The sequence below is a fragment of the Ixodes scapularis genome, unplaced genomic scaffold (assembly GCF_016920785.2).
Source record: "Ixodes scapularis isolate PalLabHiFi unplaced genomic scaffold, ASM1692078v2 PGA_scaffold8__174_contigs__length_109621045, whole genome shotgun sequence".
Classification (NCBI taxonomy): Eukaryota; Metazoa; Arthropoda; class Arachnida; order Ixodida; family Ixodidae; genus Ixodes; species Ixodes scapularis.
In genome coordinates, this window is record NW_024609883.1 from 66,161,641 (window position 1) to 66,185,628 (window position 23,988).

General features: G+C 46.1%; 2 protein-coding genes across 4 annotated transcripts in view; both read left to right on the forward strand.

Annotated features, from left to right (window-relative positions):
* The window catches only part of LOC120850397 (CAD protein), an 88,916-nt gene extending 76,094 nt beyond the window's left edge, over nucleotides 1–12,822 (forward strand). The window contains exons 38-44 of the mRNA XM_040222872.3: nucleotides 193–334; nucleotides 1,661–1,731; nucleotides 2,276–2,401; nucleotides 3,450–3,605; nucleotides 4,253–4,354; nucleotides 5,981–6,075; nucleotides 11,403–12,822. Coding sequence (XP_040078806.1) covers nucleotides 193–334; nucleotides 1,661–1,731; nucleotides 2,276–2,401; nucleotides 3,450–3,605; nucleotides 4,253–4,354; nucleotides 5,981–6,075; nucleotides 11,403–11,505 — 795 coding nt within the window. The 3' untranslated portion in view covers nucleotides 11,506–12,822. The remainder of the gene's footprint in view (nucleotides 1–192; nucleotides 335–1,660; nucleotides 1,732–2,275; nucleotides 2,402–3,449; nucleotides 3,606–4,252; nucleotides 4,355–5,980; nucleotides 6,076–11,402) is intronic.
* LOC120850396 (syntenin-1) lies at nucleotides 11,408–21,905 on the forward strand. Of its 3 annotated transcripts, none has more exons than XM_042286592.1 (8): nucleotides 11,408–12,818; nucleotides 13,474–13,532; nucleotides 16,202–16,417; nucleotides 17,485–17,658; nucleotides 19,273–19,448; nucleotides 19,989–20,130; nucleotides 21,043–21,164; nucleotides 21,622–21,905. In XM_042286592.1, the coding sequence occupies exons 2-8, from the start codon at nucleotides 13,482–13,484 to the stop codon at nucleotides 21,674–21,676; spliced, it is 936 nt and encodes a 311-aa protein (XP_042142526.1). In that variant the 5' UTR covers nucleotides 11,408–12,818; nucleotides 13,474–13,481; the 3' UTR covers nucleotides 21,677–21,905. The 3 variants fall into 3 exon arrangements, with proteins under 3 accessions (XP_042142526.1, XP_042142527.1, XP_042142528.1); XM_042286593.1 differs by lacking the exon at nucleotides 11,408–12,818 and adding an exon at nucleotides 12,945–12,963; XM_042286594.1 differs by lacking the exons at nucleotides 11,408–12,818; nucleotides 13,474–13,532 and adding an exon at nucleotides 13,807–14,106.
* The last annotated feature ends 2,083 nt before the right edge of the window (nucleotides 21,906–23,988 follow it).

Consider the following 23,988-nt stretch of genomic DNA (forward strand, 5'->3'; position numbering starts at 1 on the left):
CATATCAGACAATTATGTGAATTGGTTTCAAGTGTAGTAAAAAAAGCTTTACGTACGCTGGCGAAAAATAATTTTAGAATTTTTGCCACATTTCCCAAGCAGTTCAAGAAAAAGTTGCACGGTACAACACAGCATAAAATGCTCACAAGCCTTATTTTTATCTCGCGACTTTGCGTTTTTCCTGCCACGCAGGGGAAGGTGATGGCGTCCGTCTTCTACGAGGTGAGCACGCGTACGTCGTGCAGCTTTGCGGCGGCGATGCAGCGTCTCGGCGGCACGGTCATCCACATGGCGGAGTCAAGCTCCTCCACCCAGAAAGGAGAGAGTCTCGAGGGTGAGGAACGGGGTGTACTTGCAAACGTCGGGTTTTCTCGTTCCCCGGACGAAGCTTACCATTCTCTCCCGTGGGGAGCGCACGTCGCTCCCTGACACGTGTTCGCAAACTTGCGTTTACAGAGCGGCCAGAACACGCAGTGGTCTGGTTTTTCTAAAAACCAGAACACGATGTCGTGCACAAAACTGCCAATGAGATTGTGCACTGCACTACACAACATCGGTGGTTGCTTTTTTACAGCGGAGCTGTTAAGGGCTAGTTTCCCCAGGATCGTGTCCGGTACCAAACAAATGTCAACACAACGCTGGTTGCCACTGTCGTTCATAGATGGCGGTAGCTGTCCAGAGTGTCGTGTTTGCCAGTTGTCTGCTTGCCGCCGTCGCTCATAGATCGCGGCAACCTTTCAAGCCTCGGCAACCAGACAACTGGTTGCTGTTGTTGCTCATAGATGGCGGCAACATTTCTTCGGAGGAAGAAGAGCAGAAACAGAACGAGCGGCGATGTGCGCAGCAGCGGGAATGGTTCCGCAACCGCTGCGAGGCCGCTATCGCCCAAAAGTTCTACTGCATCGAGTGCTTCAGATTCTCTTTTGAAAGAAGAGCAGATAGCTTGCCTGGAGAGCCGCTGTTGAGAACAGAAGCTACAGCTTCACTGCTCTTCCTTCTTCACCAGAATAGAAAAAGTGAAAGTTTTTTTCTTTTTTTCACTTTGCTCGGATGATGTATGGCTGCGCTCCAAACTTTAGCACCTGGGTCAGTGCCCTGTAAGAGGACTTCCTTCCATGCTACTAGTTTTTATGGCAGCCTTTTTGTTCTTGGAGAACAACAAAGAAAAACCTTATTGTCCTAACAGCTTTACATCATGCGTCGTACAATCGGTGAGCGCATCATTCTCTACTTGGTGCCTGCAGTCGGCGCAAACGCGGTGTCGGCACGTTTTTTGTATTTTACTCAGATGGGGCATGTACGACCAGCAAATATTATTGGTTTGGCCAGTGACCCGAATGAGCTTTTTTCACCGCACCAGTAATTCTGTTGACAGCCTTTCGATTACGAGAGAAAAAACCAGAAATGCCTTGGATCGCTCGTTTGTCCCAACTGTGAGGCACTCCATGTGTCAAGCGAGAGAATAGCTTTGGGCTCAAGGCCCTTTCTTAGAGCCCCAAGCTTGTGGAGCTACTGTTAAAAATCGGATGCTATACTCTTCACATGGGAAAGTCATATGCCCTAGTCTTCACATGGAGGTCTGTGACATTGTTGTTTTGTTAGTGACCTTCAAAGTGAACTGTGAAGTGTTGCCGAATACTTGTTTGTTTCCTCGCTTCAGATAGCATCGCAGTCATGGCCGGCTACAGCGATGTCGTGGTCCTGCGGCATCCACAACCCGGCGCTGTCATGGTGAGTTTCTTTAAGAAATTGTGAAACCTTTGTGAAAAGAGTAAACTTCCTGGAATTCATTTTTTTCTTGCTTGCTATCACGACAATTGCGTAAGTTAGAGGTGCACTACAGTTAGCTAGGGGCGCAACTACGACGGGGGGTTTGTGGCACTTGAAAGAGCCGATTGATCGTCAACAAATGGTTCAAACAACAAATTTCGTGACCACAGGCGTGCTGAATTTGGTGGTAGCTTGAAGTAAATGATCTACTTGAAAAGCATGCCTGAGAAAATTAATTTAGAAATTTTCTTACATGGAAAGTCCCAATAAGTCAAAAAAGTTGTGCTTTCAAAATTTTTGTTTTTTGTGTTTGTAAAATACTATAGTAGTAAAATATGTCTTTGTTGAGAAAAATGATATGGCTTACCTCTTGATACTAGTCTTCAGCTGGAAGGGTTTGTGTGTTTGATTGAGGTTAAGATAATCCTTTTCCTTTCAGTACCTCACTTTAGGAGAAACGTTTGGTTTCCTTACACCAATGTTCCCTCTTTATTTGTTCGCATAGCGAGCAGCCAAGCACTGCCGCAAGCCTGTCATCAACGCTGGAGACGGTGTTGGCGAACATCCCACACAGGCGCTACTTGACATCTACACCATCCGGGAAGAAATCGGCACCGTGAACGGCCTCACGGTAAATGGATGTTTGTCCTCCTAAATATGTCTTCTTTTTTTTTTTTTGTGTGTGACATACTTTTGAAGAATTTGTTTTACACTAACTGGAGTGGTCTTAGAAAGGAAAAACTGGCAGATGGTACCGTATTTTCCGGTGTATAGGTCACAGTTCTTTTGAAAAATTATTCTTGATTCATCTAACAACAATGCAATTTATATGCTTTATTTTTCACGGTGCGACGTCATGTTTTCGTGCGCTACACGCCATTTTTTGTGGAGCACCGAACTACGTAGCCATAGGTGGTGTTGCTCTTTCCAGGAGGCACTGCTGTTGCTGCACTCTTCTAAACTTTTCATAACTGAAAGCAAGAAACCACTGCATGGTCCTGGAAATATTGAACCACCAGGACCAGATGGGATTTTTCAATCGTACACCAGTCACCTAGTTGTGTTTGGAGATTTGTGTTTGTCCTTTGTCCCCCTGGTTCCCTCTCTCGAGGGTTTATTCTCGTCGTTCAATCTTGTGCTAAAGTGCAGAGAAGGGGAGCACTGTTTATTTTTTACACGTTTGACTTTGGATTGTAGGTCATAAACACGAGTGTTTTATAAATGGATTGGAGAAAAACAAATTTCATGATCCAAAATGGGAACAAGAAAGCATATTTCTCGACAGAGCAATTAAATTATTTTGCCAGCCAGCGAATGCAAATGAACCTAATCCTGTTTGGTATTGTGTTCGATAGATGGCAGACCCCATAACCTCCATAAAAAAAATGGCACGTGTTCCACACCGCGCTCCCTCCGTCCGAGAGAAGTGTCGCGTGTCTTTAGATGCGCTTTCCATTTCAAGGTTCAAATAAGGGTACATCTAAACACGTGCTTTCCATATAGGGGGTTTCAGAATGTTGGAGCAGTGTTGCACATTAAGAATGTTGGAACAGTGTTCTACACACGATTTATTGGTTATGTTGCGCAGGGTGAGGAGAATGTACCACATATGTACTCCTATTCCAACCCCGCTCATTTTTGGCGGCTCAGGCTCGGCTAACCGCTCGGGAATTGTGCAGGTGACACTGGTGGGAGACCTGAAGCACGGGCGGACGGTGCATTCTCTGGCCCGTCTGCTGACCCACTATGACGTGCAGCTGCGCTACGTCGCCCCCAAGAACCTGGGCATGCCGGACTCCGTCAAGGAACTTGTCGCCTCCCGCGGCATCCCTCAGGTGGGTGGCGTGAATCGGCTCGGCTTGCGGACGTACAGCGTGACGGGAAAAGGTTGGGTCTTTCGTGGAACTGCATAAACTTCATACAGCACTAAACAGGGCGGCACCTCTCGTTGGAGACGCTTTTCTCCGACGTGAATGGTGCAGCAATATCCGCGCGCTTAGCTGTACAAAACAAAAATTGGAACCTGCTTCACATAGAGCCGACTGACGCAGAGAACGTAGCACGGTTGTGTCGAGCTGTTTAGATCTGTTGCTTCGGTTTTGCCCGTCCAGGCATTTGTCGTGATGCGATGGAAAGTCGGATGTCAACGTGCAGTGCATTGTATGTCGGTTAGCTGCTTGGAGAAAGGTGCGTTCGAGCATGGTCTGGGGCGGGTTTGTGGACGGGCGCCTGAGTGGACAGGCTGTGCTTTGACCGTCCTTTTGTAGCCGCCGACATCTCAAGAAATAGGGGGCGTGCCGAGTGTCGGACACCTCATTATCGCCTTGCAGCTAATGAGGTCGACGCATTACCTGACAGGGACGCTAAGGAATGAATCTCAAAACAAGAAGTGTGAAACTTAAGCTGCGCCCTGCTTTTCTCGTACTGCCAGTGACAAGAGGATAAAAGAAGGCTGTTGGACATGTTTGATTTTGGAATGCAGGAGGAGATTGCAAGCTTGGAGGCAGCATTGCCAGACACGGATGTGCTGTACATGACGAGGATTCAGAAGGAACGCTTCAGCAGTGCCGAGGAATACGAGAAGGTACAGTGATGTCTCACCTCTCTTTTCTCGTTTCGTTGTCTTACCTTCCTTGATATATATGAGCATTGTACTCTAACTTTGCCACCCACTTTTTCTTTTTTTCAATGGGAGGTTGGTTAACATGAATATTAATTTCCCTTTGAAAGACAAAAATAGCAAAATAATAAAAATTTTAAAAAGTGTGAGGATATGTTTCTCATTTAATTTTTTGCACATTGTAACAGATGTGTTCAAACGGGACATTGTAAGCATAGTGGCACTCTTCTTTTCGTTTCTGCTCATCTCTGAAGTGAGCCAGGTGAATCACAAAGCTCAATTTATATACGAGGAGATTAGGTTCCTATGACATCACTTGGTTAATTTTTTTGTGTCTATAGTGCTACCGTAATAACCCCAGTCATCGCCCACCCCATTTTTTGGGCCAATATCGATTTCCAAATAAACACCGAGTCATCACCCACCCATTCAAATGCCCCAATGCGGATTCCGCGATCTGCGAACGCTCATCCTACCCGAATGACGTGGCCGCAGACGTTACAGTTGGAGGACGTCCGTGACAAAGTAAAGCGAAGGAGAGAAAGACACTTCTCCTTCTCTTTCTTTATGCATTTCCTCCGTGAGCGACCCCGAAGTGGTAGTGTATCCGCGCGAAAAGAAAAGGATGGAGATAACAGAAGAGAAATTTTTTTTTGCTCACAAAAAAATTAACCTTCCCTCCAAAAAAAAAGAAAAACGGAAATATAACAGAAGCAGTAACCCAGTCAGGGATCGCAAGGTAAGCGAATGCCCCATATCCTGGAATGTAACCGCAGAGTGTAGGGTCAAAGTCTGTCTCTGCCAAAGTAAGGTCGCCGCGAACCTGCTACTTCTCCCCGCACGTAGCAACCGCGGTTGAGCAATGTTTTGGACAAAGCCAACGGGTAAATAAAGCTTTACTGGAACACCCTACACAGACGTTTGTAGAGCGTCCCGAACCCCCATTGATAGCACGTTGTGCACGGACGCACGCATGTACGCACCAAACAAGAAAGTTGCACAAGAGCTTGCGATTGACAAGGTGCCCGACTTGGCCCGACTTTAAAGTCACTGAGATCTGTGGCGTAGTCTCTGCAAAGCTCGTTTCCCTCCCATTCCATTTCGCCACCCCGCCCTGTGGCTGCACAGAGCAGTGTGGTAAGATGGATCCTTCAGCTGCCCCCCTCCCTCCTACAGTTGTAACCTTGACACAAGCCAAAGCGATAATTGAGTCACGACAAAAGCCACAACAGCAGCTTTTGTCATGACCCAAAATTGCGATGACCCTTTGTCCTGGAGAAAACTTGACAAGATAAACGGTGGACCCCCTTTTGTCAGTGGTCAGAGATTTGAAAGGAAACTGCAGAGGCCACTCCTCAGGACCAAAGACCCTATGCTATGACCAAGCTTACTTGTAAAATGCAGTGTTTTTTCTTCTTTTTATTTATTTATTTATTTTTGCCACTGGGACTTAGAAATTTTGAGTTTTTTTAACAAGTTTTACCAGCAAGTGTTTCCCTGATTTTATTGGATTTATTTGAAAACGGGGAACTCTAGTTGTAACCGACGGGGTTCTGAGTGGCGTGTTTCTCTTCCCTCTCTCTTCCGCAGGCCTGCGGCCTATTCGTTGTGACACCTCAGCTGATGACCAGGGCAAAGAAGAGAATGATTGTGATGCACCCCCTGCCGCGAGTTTTCGAGATCAGGTGCGTGAATGCGGTATGCGTTTGTGGCCGGCACCCGAAGGCCCGTTTTTACGCCTCTCGTGTTTAAATTGGAGAGAAAAAAGCGCTGCACATGGTTAAGGAAATTTGGGAATTTTGGAAACCCCTGAGGGTTTCCAAATTCTATGCTCTATGCACAGTATCGAGGGAAACTGTAGTCTTTTACCTTTGGACGGAGAGGAGAGGTACTACTGACGTCGAAAAAAGCCAACCAGGATGTTTGTTTCGAGGAGAAACAAAAGGGGGGGGTTGGTTGTAGCTTCTGGGGCGTTACCTACTTTTTCTTCCGCTCAAGCGCGTCAGTTGCTGCTACACTCTGTCTCGCCGTAACTTGGCGAGCGGCGAGGGCTACGGTCCCGGCGAGCCAGTCTGCACGTAGCTGGAAGGCGCGTGACTGTACCCTATCTTACTAGTTGCATGCAGTGCTGTCGAAGCCACGGGCAGGAAAAAGAATAAAGCCGCTTTTTGTACAAATTTTGAGCCTAGAGTCAAACTCGAATTTTGAACTCCGCCAAGTTACGGCGAAATGGTCGCTGCACGTCGGTGGCCTCCACAGTCTCTACGACCTTTACTGACAAGTTCAAAGGGCAGAGGTCAGGTCCGCTTGCTCTCATGTTTACTGTCTCTGTGGGGAATGCGGTGGCACGTGTTTGTCGGCCACGAGCGATGTTACGGCCGAACTACTGCATTTCACATTACAACGAATGTGGGGGGGCGGGGGGGGGGGGGTTGCCAGTGCGCTTGACTCCGGGAGGTGGTTTAAAGCATTGAAAATAAGATAGCCACTAAATAGGTGACGCATTGGAGTAACGACACCTCGGCCGCCTCGATGCTTACAATCGCCGTTCCCAGTTGTCCGAAGCTCGATCTGAGATCGCAAGAAATGGTTGTCCATCCTCCAGAAATTAATGGTCCACAACGTAGCAGAACGACGTCGCCAGCGACGGAAGGGCTGCGCCATTGGCGCCAAATCGTGCCTCAAACGAAAGTGTGCCACACTTTGCGCCAGAGCACCGATTTTGCTAAGAACCATGCCGCAACTGTGCCAAAGCAGGCTTAAACGAAGCAAAAATCAAAATCTTCTGTTATTAATCGATGCCAATGCTTGGAGAAGTGGAGGGAAACGAAAATTGTACAAATCTGTGGTTCACGGCATCTATACCCTACGCATCGTTTAGGTTATTTTTCATCTTAGGTTGGAGCGCGTTCAAAGGCTTAAATGTATACTATCACGAAGACGGGCTAAAAGCACGAGTTTCCAGGGGAATTTGCTGCACTTGGCTGTTTTAGCTGACGAAAGCTGTAACGAATGCCACGATGTCGTGCTTTTGACACTGTCCCATCAGCTTGTAGCATCGCCATGCTTTGACTTAAGATGAACTGTTGATATGGCTTGTCAACTGCACCGGCCCCGTCATTGTCTGAATTTACAGACTACGTTGGTGACAAAGAGTTGCGAAAAAAATGTCCAAGATAGTGGGATTGCGGCTACTAGAAGGAAACAGGATCAAGGTCTTTTACTCCTAATAATGTTGACTGATCATTGCATCTGACACGTGCCTGCATGCCATGGGCACAGTGTACCGTAGCACCTGTGCCTCTCGCGTCAACCTTCACCAGTGCACACGCGTCGAAGCTTCACCGCTTTGCACCGGAGTGCTAGGAGCAGCGGCTGACGTGGGGAAGCTCACGGGCTAAGCTTCGTTTCAGCTTAGGTCCGAGCGCAGCGAGAGGCTTGGGGTCATTTCACCACTTGGACAAGAGCGTTCGTACGCATCACAATGTAGTTCGCAAAAGTATAATTTTAGAAATACTTTATTTATGGGAAAACATTGCACAATTTTCCAGCTGTATCCTGCTGAGACCTAATTATAAAAATATAAATGAAATAAATGATGTTCCAGGTTCTTTATATTATAGTAATGAATATGGTTTGAAGAAAAACACCTACCTGCTGGCAACACTGATGCAACTACTACAAGTTTTTTCAGTTCTTTTTTTTTTTTTTTTTTCTTGTTTGATTTTGTGTTCTTAATGACCGAATCGTAAGTTTCAAGTTCAACGCTTTCCTCGCCAGGTGGCTGGATATCCTTTGGTTTTCTGTTTTTCCAATTTCCAACGACAACGCAAGATAAGAAGAAAGGCTTCTTTGAGCGTCAGGTTCAAGATCGTGATGAATGTGTACTTTACTTTGTTAAGAGTCTCAAACTGTGTCGCACCGCAAAGTTGTTCAATGAACATCGGAGCTGACAGACGTTGGGAAATCGAAGAAAAGTTTATCTGCCGACGGCGGGAAATATTCTCCGGTGAAAAATGGGTCAAAATCAGGTCAGAAACAAAACCATGCGGTGTCGGTGGAGTGCCGAGAAAACGCATATTCCAGTGCAACCGGAGGGAGGCGGTATGCGTTTGTTGCTGTTATGCGTTTGCGGGGAGGGCTTTGTCTGAAATCGGAGACAGTCTACCAAGAGAGCTCGCTCAGCCTGCTTTTTCCGTGGGCTCCAAATGAAACCACGGCAGAGAGGAAGACCTGTCTGGGCACAGAACATTACCAACTTCCATGTTCCAGCCCTGGCCTTCCTCTGCCAACAGTGTGACGGACCTTCGCGAAGCCGAGCAACCACCACACTGAACCGGAGTTTTAATTCAGGACGCGAAATGACATTTTTATTTATGGGGCAGACGACGCCGTTGATACTCCCATAGCCAACGAAATGTCTCTCTTCAACTTTTCTGCACCTCCGCACAGATTCGTTGCAGGTTGATATACGAAGTGCAGGAGAAGTCATGTCCTATCGCTGGCGTTTGATTGGCCCTAGCCACCCGTAGCTTTAACCATGCTCGGAGCTAAGCTGAAACGAAGTATAGCGAGATCGGCTCGGAAATTATGCTCATTACTATTATGTGCCGACCTAGCTTCTTTGGTCTTGACTGTAGGTTGATCTCCATTCATAAAAATCTTCGCTGAGAAAGAAGAAAAAACACGGGTCTATATTTGAATAAATATATTAGTCAAGGTGGCTCCTGTGCAGCGGTCGATCGAAAGGGCAGCAAACTTTGACTCAACCCTGCTTTGAACGCCGCTAAAGCGCCATGTAACTTTTAAACCGAAAATGTAGGTTTTCACAATATTTACGAGTGGCTGTTTTTGCAGTTTATAGAATCAAAATCTTGAGTTTGGTATTCATAAACCTTGAGGGGGTATCTTTTATTTTTTGACAGTTTTGGCAAATATGCTGATCTTTGCCGGCATTTTACGGAAATTATATTTACAGGCTAAATTAATTACCAAGGGTAATAGAGGGATGAAGAGAGAGTCTTTATCTCAACTGAAGTGTTGCTCTATGGCTATATGCTTCACATTTCAACCATTTGTTTTTACATGCTTGTAAATTAAACCTACTCTGACCCAAGCCTGACTTTTAAAGAAGGCTGCATGTTCCCTTTGCATCCTCTCTATTCTTACTACAAAAGACGAGAAAGTAATATGCTTCAGTATCAAAGAGGAACCCCCAGTCATTAGCAGATATGAACTTGTTTAGTGAGACAATCACGTTTTCATTATCAAGCAACGGGCTAGCAGACGTTGGCGTCTGCTCGAAGAATGTCAATGGCTGCTCCAAACCAATATTTTGCCTGCTACAAAACCTGCCACACAAGGTCCAGTACTGCTTCCATCACTGTGACGCCGAAGCTTCCCCACACGGTGTCTTAAAGGCCGCCATACAACCTTGGTTTTCTGCAAAGGAGCTTATCCTCTTAGCGCTCCCCCTCTTCTCCTAAGCTGCAAGGGAAGCCAAGGTGGGGCAAGGTAAAAAGTGGACAGGATACAGGAGAGGAGGCAGGCAAAAGTGGAAAGGGCAAAGTGTACGTTGGGTCCTTAAATTCAAGATGTTGCTTTTCCGAATCGTAACAATTGCCAATTGTGGGTGCACCAAGATGGCGGCACCCAAAAGTAAACTGGGAAAAGGACACAAATTATCTAGAGGCTCTAGCTAAGATTGTGCTCTTGGTGCTGGTGCAACGGTTCTGCGATATTGAAACATGCACTGCCTCCAAGGAGGGGTATCGAAGTGGCCCCGGCAATGGAAATTTGTAGCAAACATTGAATCTCTGACCCGCCACCTGATCTTTGCAAATAAAAGTGTTACTGTAGGACCATAGCTTTTCGTGAACTGGTTTACAGTGTGGTTCGAATATTCCCTCAAAATGGGGTTGTTTCTGCTAGAAAAAGAGGCAACATGTAAGCATGCAAAGCTCACTTTGTAATGGACTTTGTGTTGTTTTTCTTTGGAAAGAGTTAATGCCAACCCACCATCGACTTCTCATGAATTCATACTGAGGTTTTACGACAGTAAACACGGGGACAAAGAGTGAGAGGCAACACAGGACGATGCCTTGTCCTGTGTTCCCTCTCACTTTTTACCCCCGTTTTGGAGCGTAAAAACTCGGTGTGAATCAGAACCAACTAACCCAACCTACACTCTTAATTCTCGTGAATGTTGTTAATGCTGCTTTAATGCTTTGATAACGAGTTACTCCGCTAATTGTTAATTAGCAGCTTTTTGGCCCATTCAATGTCTGTCCTGGTATGTCCGTAATCGAATGTTGGGTGGCATGTTACTTCATCTGCGTTCTTGGTTCGCTCTTATACCTGCCACATCACCCTAGTATGATAACTAAATTTGTATGAAATTTCAGTAGATATTCCGATCACCTCTTCGACAATGTAGAGGAACTCGGAAACTTGTTTTTAGATGCAATATCTTTAGTACTGCAGCGTTTTAGCAGAGGAGAATGTGATTTTCATTGTGACGTGGCATCTTGCGTTTCGAAATGGGGAGGGAAAGACGGGCAGACAGAGAAAGCAAAGAGTGAAATGAAATTATATCTTGACGAGTGTGGCTGCTTTTAACCGGCATCATTTTCTTCGTATTCAAGGTGTAAATTAGTTTTAAAGTGACGGCTTTATATGGGAATTTTGCACTGATCTTGCTTCCTCTTGTTGGTGGTGGTTTCACTAGCAAGGCTGTTAGAAAGTGTCAGCAACGTCATTGTACGCGCAACGAATGGTACAGCACTGCACGGAAAGGGAGGGGGGTAAGTGGGGCATAAGCACTCTCCTCTCCCCCCTCCTCCACTGCGTAGGGCCAAAAGCTGCATAGTAATATAGGAACTGTTAGTAGAATAACCTAGGAGACATGAAGGCATTTCAAAGTGTTGCTCGTTGGAAACCCCATTGAGTACTATCTCACCACCATTGCATTTGACGAATTGTCTAAGGCAGGCAATTATTTTTTGTCTTGCAGCCCCGAATTCGACACGGATCCACGGGCCGCGTATTTCCGCCAGGCAGAGGCCGGGATGTACGTCCGCATGGCCCTTCTAGCGATGGTCCTCGGCCGCGTCTGAGAAGCGGCCGTCGCACACCTTCTTTTGGGCGTTGTGTTCGTCTATTTGTTGTTATGGTGCGACGTTTCTGTTTGCGCACCTCTCGCACACCTCACGTGTGTGGACATTTGAATTCGTCGAGCGTCGGGACACTTTTTTACTCTTTGGACACACTGCTACGCTCCCTTCTCTCGAAATGATCGGCCGTGGTTTGCGTTTCCTGTATATTGTATGTTGTTTAGCGCGTAATATTGGCGGCACTGGGCACTCTTTACATAGGTTTCGTGTACTGAATTGGGGGTAGCAGTTTTATTTGGTGCGTGTTATACTTTGCAATTGTTAGATTGGTGGCACCGATGCTGTGAATTTTTCTCACCCGAACATTTGTCGCCGCTATGATGATTACATTGCCTACTTTATTGTGATTGTTAAATTGGGGTGGCAACGATGCTGGGATGAATTTTCCTCGCCCGAACGTTTGTTGGCAACACGATGACTGCACCTGCTAACATTTTATAGTTTTGTTTGCAGTGGGGTTTGTGTTGTTAAAAGCACAGCCTTTTCTCTGAGTGTTTAAGCGAGTTCAATCTTGAAAAATTTAGTCGTGGCTACAAGTTCACTCCAGGAGTTTAAAGTGGGCTATAATCAAGCACACATAAATAATAGGTTTGCACTTTATTAAACAGTAAACGTCTACTCTAGCCAGTTATTTTTGGAGACAAATTTACCAGGTGATTCTACTGCTAGTATGTTCTATACAGATCTGAGTCTACATAAATTAATTAAATGATGATTGCAAGTTTCCATACATTGATTGATATTGATTTAGATGTGCCATATTAATGAGAATAAAATGCCTTGTTTTTGTTGTTTTGTGTTTTTTATTTTTTTATTTTTTCTGTAATCAGATTCAGTGCCATTTCCATTCAGAATTTGTTGCAGATATTTCTACGCAGGTGCTGGAATAAAATATATATATTTTTTGTAACGTCAATAAAACAATTGCAGAACGCAAATTGTTTCATGGCTTTTTTATGTCTGACTTCCTTTACGTTATATTTTGTTCCGAAGACTGATCGATTCCAGTGCCAAGAAATGGGTGCAGCTTCCGCCCTTTTGTTCCAACGCGTCACTCTTTATTCCCGCGTAAAACCGGGAAGCGCGCGCTGCTTATTACGTCATCATGACGTCTGTGCACGTGATCGCACATGTGACCGCCGCCGCAGAGGGGCTGAGGCTTGACTGTGTTGATGCGTGAGTCATTCCGTTTAAAAGCTGCAATCTCTTCACCGGCCCTCTGGCTGCATCTAGTTCAAGAAGCACCTGTGATAAAGGTGAGCTAAACTTTCCTGCAAGTGATTCAAATAGTTGGTTAGGCCGTTTGTTGTTAGAGGTGCGAACGACGAGTGTTTGACGCTGCTCAATGCTGCGCTCTGGGCAGCGGTCAAGTCGTGTTTGATTATTCGTAATTTAAAACGGGCATGTATGATTTAAGTGGCCCAAACTCGATCAAAGTGTTCGTTAACTTCTCTGTCGAAAGCGGTTAGCGACGTTGCTCTGTCGGGACGGTGAAATTGGAGCTTGCACTCGTCGTGTAAACAGATACCGGATTTTTTTTCCATCGGGAGATTTGAAGCGGCTGCTCCGTGCTGTTTTGTTGGGCAATTTTATTGGTTGGGGATGTCTGCTGTTTCCTGCTGCCACTAACGTTAGCTGCTACCATACCGGAGCGTTTCCACTCGTACGGTAATCCAAGTTCTCACTGGCAGACAATGCAAAAAACAAAGAAACAAAAAGTCCCGTGACTGGCAGTGCGTCATTTGTTTGTTCTAACCGTCGCAACTTATCTGGCGGATCGATATATCTTGAGTGTTTCCTGCGATCCGTGGATAACGTTATTTTTTTAACTTCCTTTCCTTCTTTGTTCTGCGCTACATTCGCTCGTCTCAGCGTGTCCTCGAACAGTTCGTTCCGTTCGTTTCTGTGCAGCTGAAAAAATGAGCCTGTATCCGACGCTGGAGGACATGAAGGTGGATCATATGATTCAGGTGAGTGGTTGCAATACCGGTAGTAACATATTTTGTCGGGGGCCGCGCGCCTATCTGCGACGGTATGACGTTGATTTCTTTTCCGTTCGAAGAATATTTGCTGATTATACGAGAGCGTACGTGCGCCCAGTGCGCGTGCAAAGGCCGGTTTTCCCCGCGATCAGAGATGAGTAATCGGCGACACCTCTTATGCCAGCCGGCAAATAAAAGGTGTTACGTACGTTTATTCTCAGCTTTTTTGTTTGTCTGTACGGTGCTCTACACAAATTAAGAACGTTTTTGTTTTTAATGTGTGCGGTTTATTCAAACCACTTCCGTCAGGTTATGCGCAGGTGTTTGTTGTCGGTTCCCGTCGACAACTGCGTGTGTTCCGACTTGCCAGCACCGTAGTTAATTTTGCATGTGCTGTGCGATCACCGAACTTCAAATGTCGCAGTGCAGTATCAAAACATATCCTCTACAGGGGGTGAGGGGGGATTTTTTAGCTACTTAATTAACTTGTTTTTGGATTTATGCGAAGATGAAGAAACCTTGAATTAGTGTGGTTCCGGGTCCCTTCTGGGGAAGCCTGCAGGTGTGTACACTTTATATGAACATAAATTTACTCGAAGTGTCTAATGGCACGGCTAACAGCAAACATACAGTTTGATGCTTTACAGAGTGGCATATTTAGTTGGCTGTTTTATACACTTGGGTGTATTGCGACATGTGTTCTTTGACTGTGCCTGTGGTAGCACTGTTGTTTTTTGCGTCAAACAAGTGCACTGGCGTGTGGGCCTCTTAGCTGTTTATATGAACTAAATAAACCATATATCTATCTAGGAATCAAAACTACTCCGGTTATTGCCAGAACTGAGGAAACGAATGCTGTATACTCTGCCTTAGAAGTTTAGCACTGTACTGTGGAGGCCACAGGAGGGAAGGGAAAAATTGCCTTTATTTTTTTTAAAAGGTTTTCAGTGGCAAGATAATTCCTGAAGGGCACAAAGGCAGCGTTTGAAATACAAACGAGAGTATCTGTAGACGGGAATTTCCCCTCCTCTCCAAATGCTTGCACTGCACTCTCGCCCCTTTATCTTCGGTAATATGTGTGCAATTGGCGAGGTGGAGTATGACTGGACGTACGTATGGCACAACAAAGTTTGGGCAAAAACGTCATTTGTCCCTATTTTGCATTTTACTCAAATGCTTTAGTGGCAAACAGCAAATTTTATCATCCAGGTTCGGTTGCTACTTCAGCACATTCACCTACAGATGCTTTGCAACAGCATTTTGGCGGTAATATACAGGGTGTTTTTCAAAATGTGAGCCAAATCGTTCTTGCGAAAAGTGTGACTGAAAAAAAGGTTAATGCTACATTTGTCTCTATCAAAGGAATCATTATAAAATATTAATGATGGTCGGTATAATTAGCTTCTTAAAGAGACTATGACGGTGTGTATGGTGACCAAGGTATTTATTTGTACGCGACATATGAAAGCCCAACAACCCATAACAGAATTTGCGGCTCGAAATTCGTTTTCTTTCCACTTGAAAACTGCCGATCGAGAAGTGGTCGGTTTGAATTGCGCTCACTCTCTTCTCCATGGTCAAGGGCTGTTTTCTATGGTTTAGACACAGCCACCAAAGATAATCGAAGGCATGGGTCATCGAAGGTTCACACTCACTACTAAAATAGACAAAAAATATTAGACCCAATTTTCGTGGCTTCTAAAAAGCTTCAAATACTTTGATTGAAAAAAAAAAAAATAATAAGTTGCACAGCTTTGTAATTTTTGGTAACTTTCTCATCCTCTATATTTCTTTTTCATCCCCATCATACGAAGCACACCTGTGCTTCGTATGAAGGGTGGAATCCAATTCAAGGAATAGCTTGCCACGCAACCTAAGAAGCAGATATGTCCTAGTTTCTCGCAGCCGCAACGCAGTCAAACGCTTTCAAACAGAACTGTGCGTAGTGGCCTTATATGCCCCCAGGTACGCAACCAAAAATACCCCCCCTCCCCCCCACCCAAACACAAGGACAAGAGGTATGTTTGGTTGCAAACCCACTACAATCAGCCGCATTAACTCTGAACAAGTTCGAAAGATCTGCCGGATAGAATTCGCTGATCAGCTGATCCCCAAACAGGCAATAGGCTGAAAAGTACAATTGTAGCAAAGGACTTCATTAAGTTTTCCACTGGCCACCCTGAACTAAAGCTTTAAAATCTGACATCTTGCAGTGGCCTTGATTGAAGTTTTCGCCACAGTACACTTTTTCAAGATGAAGACTGTGAAGTCAAACATGGTCCTTGCAAATGACAGATGAGCACCTCCAAAATTTTTTAAGACTTTCGGTTAAGAGTTTAAATGTGAATATTTGCATCTTGGCAAATCAATATTGTACACCCAAAATCTTACTGAGAAGGGACTCTAGTAATCTTGCGTTACATGTCCCCTGCTCTCTGTAGCAATAATTTGGCCCCCTGCAGTGGAACGTTGCCACCCCTTGTCCCATAGCATTATGAAAAACAAAACTTAAGACTGAAATAAGCATAGTGGAGTAATCACCCCCTTTCTTGTGTTTCTCAGTATCCCCCCCCCTTTCTTTTTAATGAATATTTATAAGCTTTTTTTGTTTAGCATCATTAAGAATAGTTTCAGACAAACCCCCCATTGCGTTTCAGGCGCAGACGAGGCCAATGCCGTCGTCTGCTCCCCCGGGAGCCCCAGCGCCGTCTGCTCCCCTCCCGTATGCCCTGTATCCGTCTAGCGGTGCAGGTGAGGCACCAGGCATGGGGGACAAGTTCCAGGCGCTCTACCCGACCCTGGACGACTACATGGGTATCTCCCTGTCACGTGACCTCCCGCCCGAAATGGCTGCCCTGGCCGTGCGACCTCCGGTGAGTGTCGTCTGCCTCCGCTCTGCACAGTTTGGGCCGTTGAAGAGTGCCTCTCCTTTGTGTAAATGGCCTCAAACTTGCATCGTTAAGGACTGAACCCCAATGCAGCGCAATCCCTAGTGGCAGCGGTGAAATCCGTTGGTGCCACAACATTGCAACAAGCCTAGGCATAAAATCGTCTGAGCAAATGGCACCCACGAAAATTCGCCCAGCCCATTCTGCTGACTAAATACCCCTAAACGAAGAATGCAGAAACGTCGGCCTGCAAATAAGAAAATATCAGATTTAAAAAATTGTGAAAAAAAAATAGCGGTGCTCACGATGCATCTACGCTGGCAATACAGGGCGCTGACACAAGTGTGGCATGAATAGTTTCTATTGTATGGGCTGGCACAACGGTCATGATTGCCGTTAGACACGTCTACTTGTTTTCCGGGTCAGTGAATAAAATTACTTGTAATAGCATTGTTAAAGTAGAGAAACAGCTCCATGGAATGTGAGATCGCCGTGTCCACAACAAACAGTCTCAGTTCCTGCATCGCACAAGTTTGTAACGGGCACTTGCATGCAGACGTTTCATTTTGGTATATAAATGTTTGCTGTTGCACCCCAAGAGGATGCCCGCCCTGTTATGTTTTCTTGTTATAGGATCAGGTGAAATATATGTAATTAGGCTGGCCATCTTTTGCCATGTCTTCTGTTACATTAGCAGCATTAGGCCTGACCACCTGAGCCATACTCCGGCAATTTTCTTTTGACTGCCCCAACTACCTATATTTTTTTTATTCCCCGGCCTTTTACCCTTCCTGGCACGCTATTTAGTATGGTGAAATTCAGATTGAAGGTGATGCCAAAAACGACATTGGAATACACCAGGGGTGCAGTATATGCACAGCCAATTTTTTTTTTTTACTTTTTTTTTTGCATTTTTTGTTACATTAGGTTTGACCACCTGAGCCATATTCCGGCAAATTCCATTTAGCTTTTAGCGTTCAAGACTTCACAGTAGTCCTTGTGTCTTTGTGTGAATCGTGTAAGAGCCACCATTGCCGTGCGGCGTCTTGCAGGCCCACGTAGCTGTACCGCAGACGGGTGCCAGTCGCCTGTCTACGATGGTGGCCCCCGTCTCGGGCTCCTCGGTGGGGCTGAGGAGGGCCGAAGTGAGCCACGGGATCCGGGAGGTCGTCCTCTGCAAGGACCAGGACAAGAAGGTTGGCCTGCGCCTCGAGTCTATCAACAAGGTGCGTCTGGCTCAAGATTCTTCGTTATACCCTAGTCAGCCCTAAGCAAACAATGCCGCGGAAGATACATGTGCTCATGGTCCCAGTCATACGTCTATTTTGCGCTGTGTGATCATGCTCCCGCCAGTGCCCACACACAGATTAGGTGACCCGTCGAGGAAGGTGAGGTAGTTCACTGGCCCCACAAGTCTGTCGCTCCCACCGATGTTACTAGATAAAATTCAGTTGACAAGTTTCGTAGAATGCCCGACCCCCTTTCGTGGTGTGTCCACTCGACGGCTCTTACCACACTACCAGCCCACCTTATAGCCAGAGCCGGTGGAAAGTTGGATGCCCATTGTCTGCGGTGAAAGTGGTTCTATCGTGGTTTTTTTATGATAAACATAAAGTTTGTGGAAAAAGAACATTGTTCGAAAACAGTCCTTGTCGATTGTGCATGGAAGTATTGCCGTCGATGACACTAGGAACACTATTCTCACGTACCTGCTCGTGGGCAAGCAGGAGGAGAGCCGTTTTTAAATGCCGCTCTTTTGTGGAGCTTGTCAACTGATAAATTTAAGGATGTTGGCTCCCACCACTCTGTGAGCTTGTGGTAAATGTGGAGCATAGTTGGGGGGGCAACTGTCTCCCAAACTTTCGCTTCTTCTGATTGGGTGTTGGTGTTTTGATGCTCAAGACATCAATTATGATAGCCTTGATTCCGAGAATGTTCCCAGCAGAATGCATGCTCTGTGTTCATTACTTTGCGAACCACGGCACCTGCTTCATTACAGAGGGAGGTGACCTTCCTCGTTTGAACAAGTCTGTGTGTGGTCAAACAGAACCGTTTTGTTTGATTTTTCACAAAAACGTCTAGTGTGTGAAAGTTCCAATAGAGATTTCGGTAATTATGATGCGTTCAAATTTGAGATGACCCTCTCAAAGCTGGCTTTTTATATTTTCAGAAAAAAAAGAAAGAAAAAGGCTTCTTTTTAATTTAAAGGGGTACTACAACGAAATTTCTGCGCTTAATTTTTTGGTCTATTCATGTTCAATGGAGCATTATCACATCAGGCGCACCAATCTCTTGTTGAAAAAGACACAAAAGCGAATTTTAAAACGAATTAAACGATTAGCAAAGAGCACCTGGTGGATGTCGCTAACGCCTCGTTTGTAATGCCTATCTAGGAACCTTGACAGGTAGTGACAGTAACTCTCGCCTCCGGCCACAACGAGAGAGGAGCTGAAGGAGGAACTCCCCTCTCCCCCAAAGGTTTGCCTCCCGCCATTCGAAAAGCCACGGTTTTGGAGACGGCTGTTAGGGTAACAAATATATGGGTTTTGAAGCAGAGTGTCTAGTGACTCTTCACTGGAGCTGCTCTAAACAATACGATTTCGAAATCCAGCCTCTAGATGGTGCTTCAAACTGTGGGCGGCAGCCTCTGAAGGGAGAGGGGGGGGTCTGCCTCTTTACAAGACTTTCGCAACTACAGGTTGATCTAGTAACATTGGTGTCTAATTAAAATGGTGGCCACCAGCAGTCGACTTCAGATATTGTGGTAGAGTTAGACACTCTATACCTGTTTGGTTGATTGATTGGCTTGTGGCCCTGACCCTTCGGCACTCTCCTTCCAGGGCATCTTCGTGGTGTTGGTTCAAGCCAACAGCCCTGCTGCCATGGTGGGCCTGCGATTTGGGGATCAAATTCTGACCATCGACGACGAAGTGGTCGCCGGTTACTCCGTGGACAAGGTTCACAACATGATCCGCAAGGCCAATCCAGAATGCATCGTCATGGCCGTCAGGGACAGGTAAAAGGCTTTGTTGTTGCTCTCGCTACCTTCACTGACCACTGGGGCGAAAGAAAGTTCCCCCCCTCTGTCGGCACAAAAAGAGAGGCGAGGGCAGATTTCAGGCTTGCAAACAAGTGTAAAAATGTTCTGGGCATTCTCAGTATCGGGAAGCATTTGTCGGCATTCCCTCAGGAGCGGCATATTTCTAGAGGCCGTACGTGTGCTTTATTCTATGTGGAGGGGAAAGTTTGAAGACAAATGTTTGTTCATAAGGAGAGTAAGAAATACTCATTGTTGTCTCTGGTGGCTCTTTAAGCGTCGTTGGGGTGGAGCAAATACGGCCACTAACGAGTAGTCGGCCGGCTAAATTTTTTGTTTCCTCATGGGTGATATTACGGATGTGACGCCCGATATATTCCGTGGTGCTGGGCTTCCCACTGATATGTCTCATCTCACCGGACTCAATTCTGAAAAGTCACCGACAAAGTTAAATTTCACTCCAGTGCAGAAAGAGAAGGTCACTGACCTGTGCTGGGCACCGCGTTCTGTCCTTCGCAGGCCGTTTGAGCGCACGGTGACGATGCACAAGTCCAGCACGGGCCATATCGGCTTCGCCTTCCGTGACGGCAAGATCATCTCGCTGGTCAAGGACTCGTCGGCCACGCGGAATGGACTCCTCATCGACCACCAGCTTCTTGAGGTACGGGTCATGGAAGGCTTCTGCCGAAATATCCCGTTGTCTTCCGATTTCCTTGTTGTTGAGAAACTCTCCGAGCAGTTTTTCAGTTTTTCACAACGGTACAAGGCTAGGTTCATCGGTGAGCCAATACTGTTCAAACTACGGCCAATGTAAGCTCGCTATTATTTTCAGACCTGTGGTTGGGAACACTTGCACGGGTTCTGATGCAGACGAGCCAGTTAGTTTTATGGGTGTATAGAGATGATACATAGAGATAGGAAAACGTTCAGCCGTGAAGACATATGTCTTTACGCTCTGAAACATGGGTTCCCTAACTGGGTTCCTGGGAACCCGGAGGCCCTCCAAAGCACCATCATGGGTTGCCTGAGCTCTCGAATTTCTTCTGCCGCCCCCTAAGCAAAGTGATCTTAAGCACTATTTTAGCAGATCTGGGTCGCTCGTTGACGCCCAACCATAAGCCGAACACTGCCTAGTAGTACTATATGTACATTTTGGTTTACAAGGTCTCTAGACTCCTGTACTGCGCTGTTGCACCAATGCCAAAGTCGGAGGGAGTTCCTCTGCTGCCATTAAAAGCAGACGGGGGTTTCTCGAGATCAAAGAGTTTGAGAACCTGGCTGCAGTGTAAGAGGTCTCCTTTGCATTTAAGGCTTCTGTTGGTTTGTAATTGATTGGTTTGCTTTGTTTTACAAAGTAAACCGCACTCCTATTGCCAGAGAAATGGCTAGAATGCAGGTAAGTTGGCAAAGATCCGAGATCTTGACGCTGCGGTACAGGGAAGTGGGGGGAAGGGGGGGGCTATGTTTTCGAAGTTGGGCTTGTGTGACCCATATGATGATGATCGATGGTTGTTATTGGAGGACAGTGGACGGCCGTGCAGCTGGGCTAATGCCGTGCAACTGCTCTTCGCAGGTGAATGGGCAGAATGTCGTTGGCATCAAGGATCCCGAGATCACGCGCATCATCGAGAGCGCCGGCAACGTCATCACTGTGACCGTGATGCCATCCTTTATTTACGACCACATGATCAAACAGTGAGTGTGCTTTGAGCCTTGTGACGTACGTGTCCGTAGCGCAAGCTTGTGAGATAAGCCACGAAGCAATTTTCCTTACTTTTGCCAGTCACGGCTCGGAATGAATCCTGGACATGCATGTTGCTATGGTGGGATTCTTACAAGTCTATTACTTACAGCAGGAAGTCTGTTATGCTTAAAGTCGATGCACGTTTGAAGCACTTTTTTCGCGACACCAGCTTGATCAGGGCAGTTGTCGGTTTTGCCTCCTTTACCCAGAAGGGCTTTTAAAATTTGTCGGAAAGCGAGCAAAAATATGAAATTCAAAAGAGCTTGGGATTTAAATTGTATTTCAATTGAAGGATGAAGCAAAGTACAGAGGGGTAGATTGTGAGCCAAGTATGCCAATACCTTACTGGATGTTTACTCCATCCGTCTGTCTATCGTCCTTTTTGACTCTCTCTTCCCGTTTCTGCAGCACCTCGGGAAGCATCCTGAAGAAGCTGATGGACCACTCGGTTCCAGACATATAAGCCGCGCCTCTATCCGAAGCGACGCCCCCCACACTTTGCTCCGCAGGCAGAATTCCTAACTGACGCAGTGCCTGCTTTTACCTACCCTCCCTTCGCCGTTGTTACGCCGACAGCGCCCCGCGCGCCGGTTTTGTTGACAGGCTGTCCCCTGCTGAAGTGGAGCAGTATGTAAATTACGCTATATTATACCACTGTACATCGCTGTATTAAACTGTGCTGTGCTTTTTTTTATCTGAGGACGTTTGTGTTTGGTACGTTCGAGGTTGCGTCGATTACAGAATAGTTTTCCGCTGGCGTCCATTGAAGTTTGATATCTGTGCGACTGAAGTCAAGCAGTTATTACATGCCAGCTGTCTTTTTTTTTTTTTTTTTTTTTTAAGCCGCCATTTTTTTACATGGATTTTTGAACGGACTTCTTAAGAATCGAATGGGAGAACCGAAGGCATGCTTGCTTGCCTCGGCATCTCGCCGAGCATTGCGAAAGAGTTTGCAGCTCTTCCAGTGTTTTTAGAGAGGCCGTGCAACAATTTTTGGACTTCGGTCAAATTAGTGTGGGAGTTGTTCCTTGTCCTGGAGTAAAAAACTGAAAACCAATTTTGCCTGTGTGCATTAGTTCTTCGTAAAAGTATATTGTCGTACAATTGAAGTTTTGGGTGCCTCCCCAATCTTGCATAGTCTTCCGAGTCTCGTGCGCAGTGACGTGTAGCTGGGTGTGGACACGGTGTTTCTCGTTGGGTCGCGCGCTCCCTCTGCTTGCAATTGGCAACGTGCGTGGCGACCTTAAGGGTTGATCTGAGCGATGTGGAGAGGGGTGGGGCAAAGCACCTGTTTTGCCTTCGGAGACATATGCAATGGAAGAAAACTTTTTCAAACAGCCTGGACAGGAAAAGTATGTTATAAAATAAATTTACAACGAACAAAAAATAATTTTAGAGCTATATTTACGCGCAAAACGAATTTGTAATTGGCACTTGCGGGAGCCGCCACTGGTCACGTGGTAGACTTCTGCTCTGCCGAAAATTATGCCAGAGCCATTCGGTACCGCCGCTGAAGTCCCCAGAACCCCCACGCCACCAGCAAATCGATGGCGCACCGCCACCATCAATTTTTGATTGACTCGCAGGTCTATCATGTGGTGCTTACATTCTTTCGGGAGCTTCCTTTGGGCTCTAAAAGTTATTCCTGAATCTTTGTTTTCTTGTTGCACTTTAAACGAACATTAATAAGTAACTTCTAAAGCCCATAGGAAGCCCCCAAAAGAATGCAAGCACCACGTGACCACAGCTGCCACTTTTTTGCAGGCTCGCACAGGCACCAACTACAAATTCGTTTTGCGCCATAAATATAGCTGCAAAAAACAAATCCAAGGACACTTCAGCACTTTTCGTGAGTTGGGAATGCGAAAGCACTAACATCCGTTCTCTTAGTTCGTCTGCGATATAATGGTGGCAGCCGCCGACGATATAGACTCTTGTGGCGGCGCCATGTTCCTCAGCACCGAGAGGAGCAGAAAAGGCCGCAGGCAGCGCACAGACTGAGTGGGAATTTCCCACCCCGTCCAACCACGCCTGACACGGTGGCCACTCACGCGCCGCCCTTTCCTTTTTACTAGTGCGCAGGCCGCGGCGCCAGCTGAGGGCTTCTCTGTGGGGTGGCGCTCCGAGGAACTTCGGCGCTTCGCAGCCATTTTAACTACCGTTTTGCTGAGGGAATTCAGGAGCCGTTTTTCGCGGTTACATACAATGTTGGCTGCACCCCATGGGACAGTTAATGCTTTCGGATTAAAAATATATTTTTTGTTGTAAGTTTGTTTTGTGACGTCCTTTTTCCATCGAGGCTGTTTTAAAAAAAAAATGTTTTCCTTTGCATATGCTTTTTAAGGAAATTAGACTGACGTAGTAGCGGCGCGGTGAGAAAATGGTTTTGTTCACCTTGGGCAGATGGCCCCACTAGAGCTAAATATAGTACAATTTTGTGAATGATATAAGGCCGTTGACACAGTCACTCGTGTTGAACCGACAATATTTACAAAAGATAACCTTAGATTGAGCACACAGTGGCACGTCTTGCCAACTTATTACAGTGCATGCACCCAGGTTAACGTCGTGCCTTAGTTCCGATGGCCGCCACTTGCGGCTGCAAGTCTCGAAATATTCCCGTTTAATTTGCTCTTGTGAAATGGAATCGCAATATTTTAAAAGAATGATGCAGTTTCTTCATCACTTTCGGTAGAATGAACAATGTAAAAAATATATGGCAAATTGCTAGGCAATGGTGTCGCATACGTGAAACTTGGCATCATAAATGTTTCG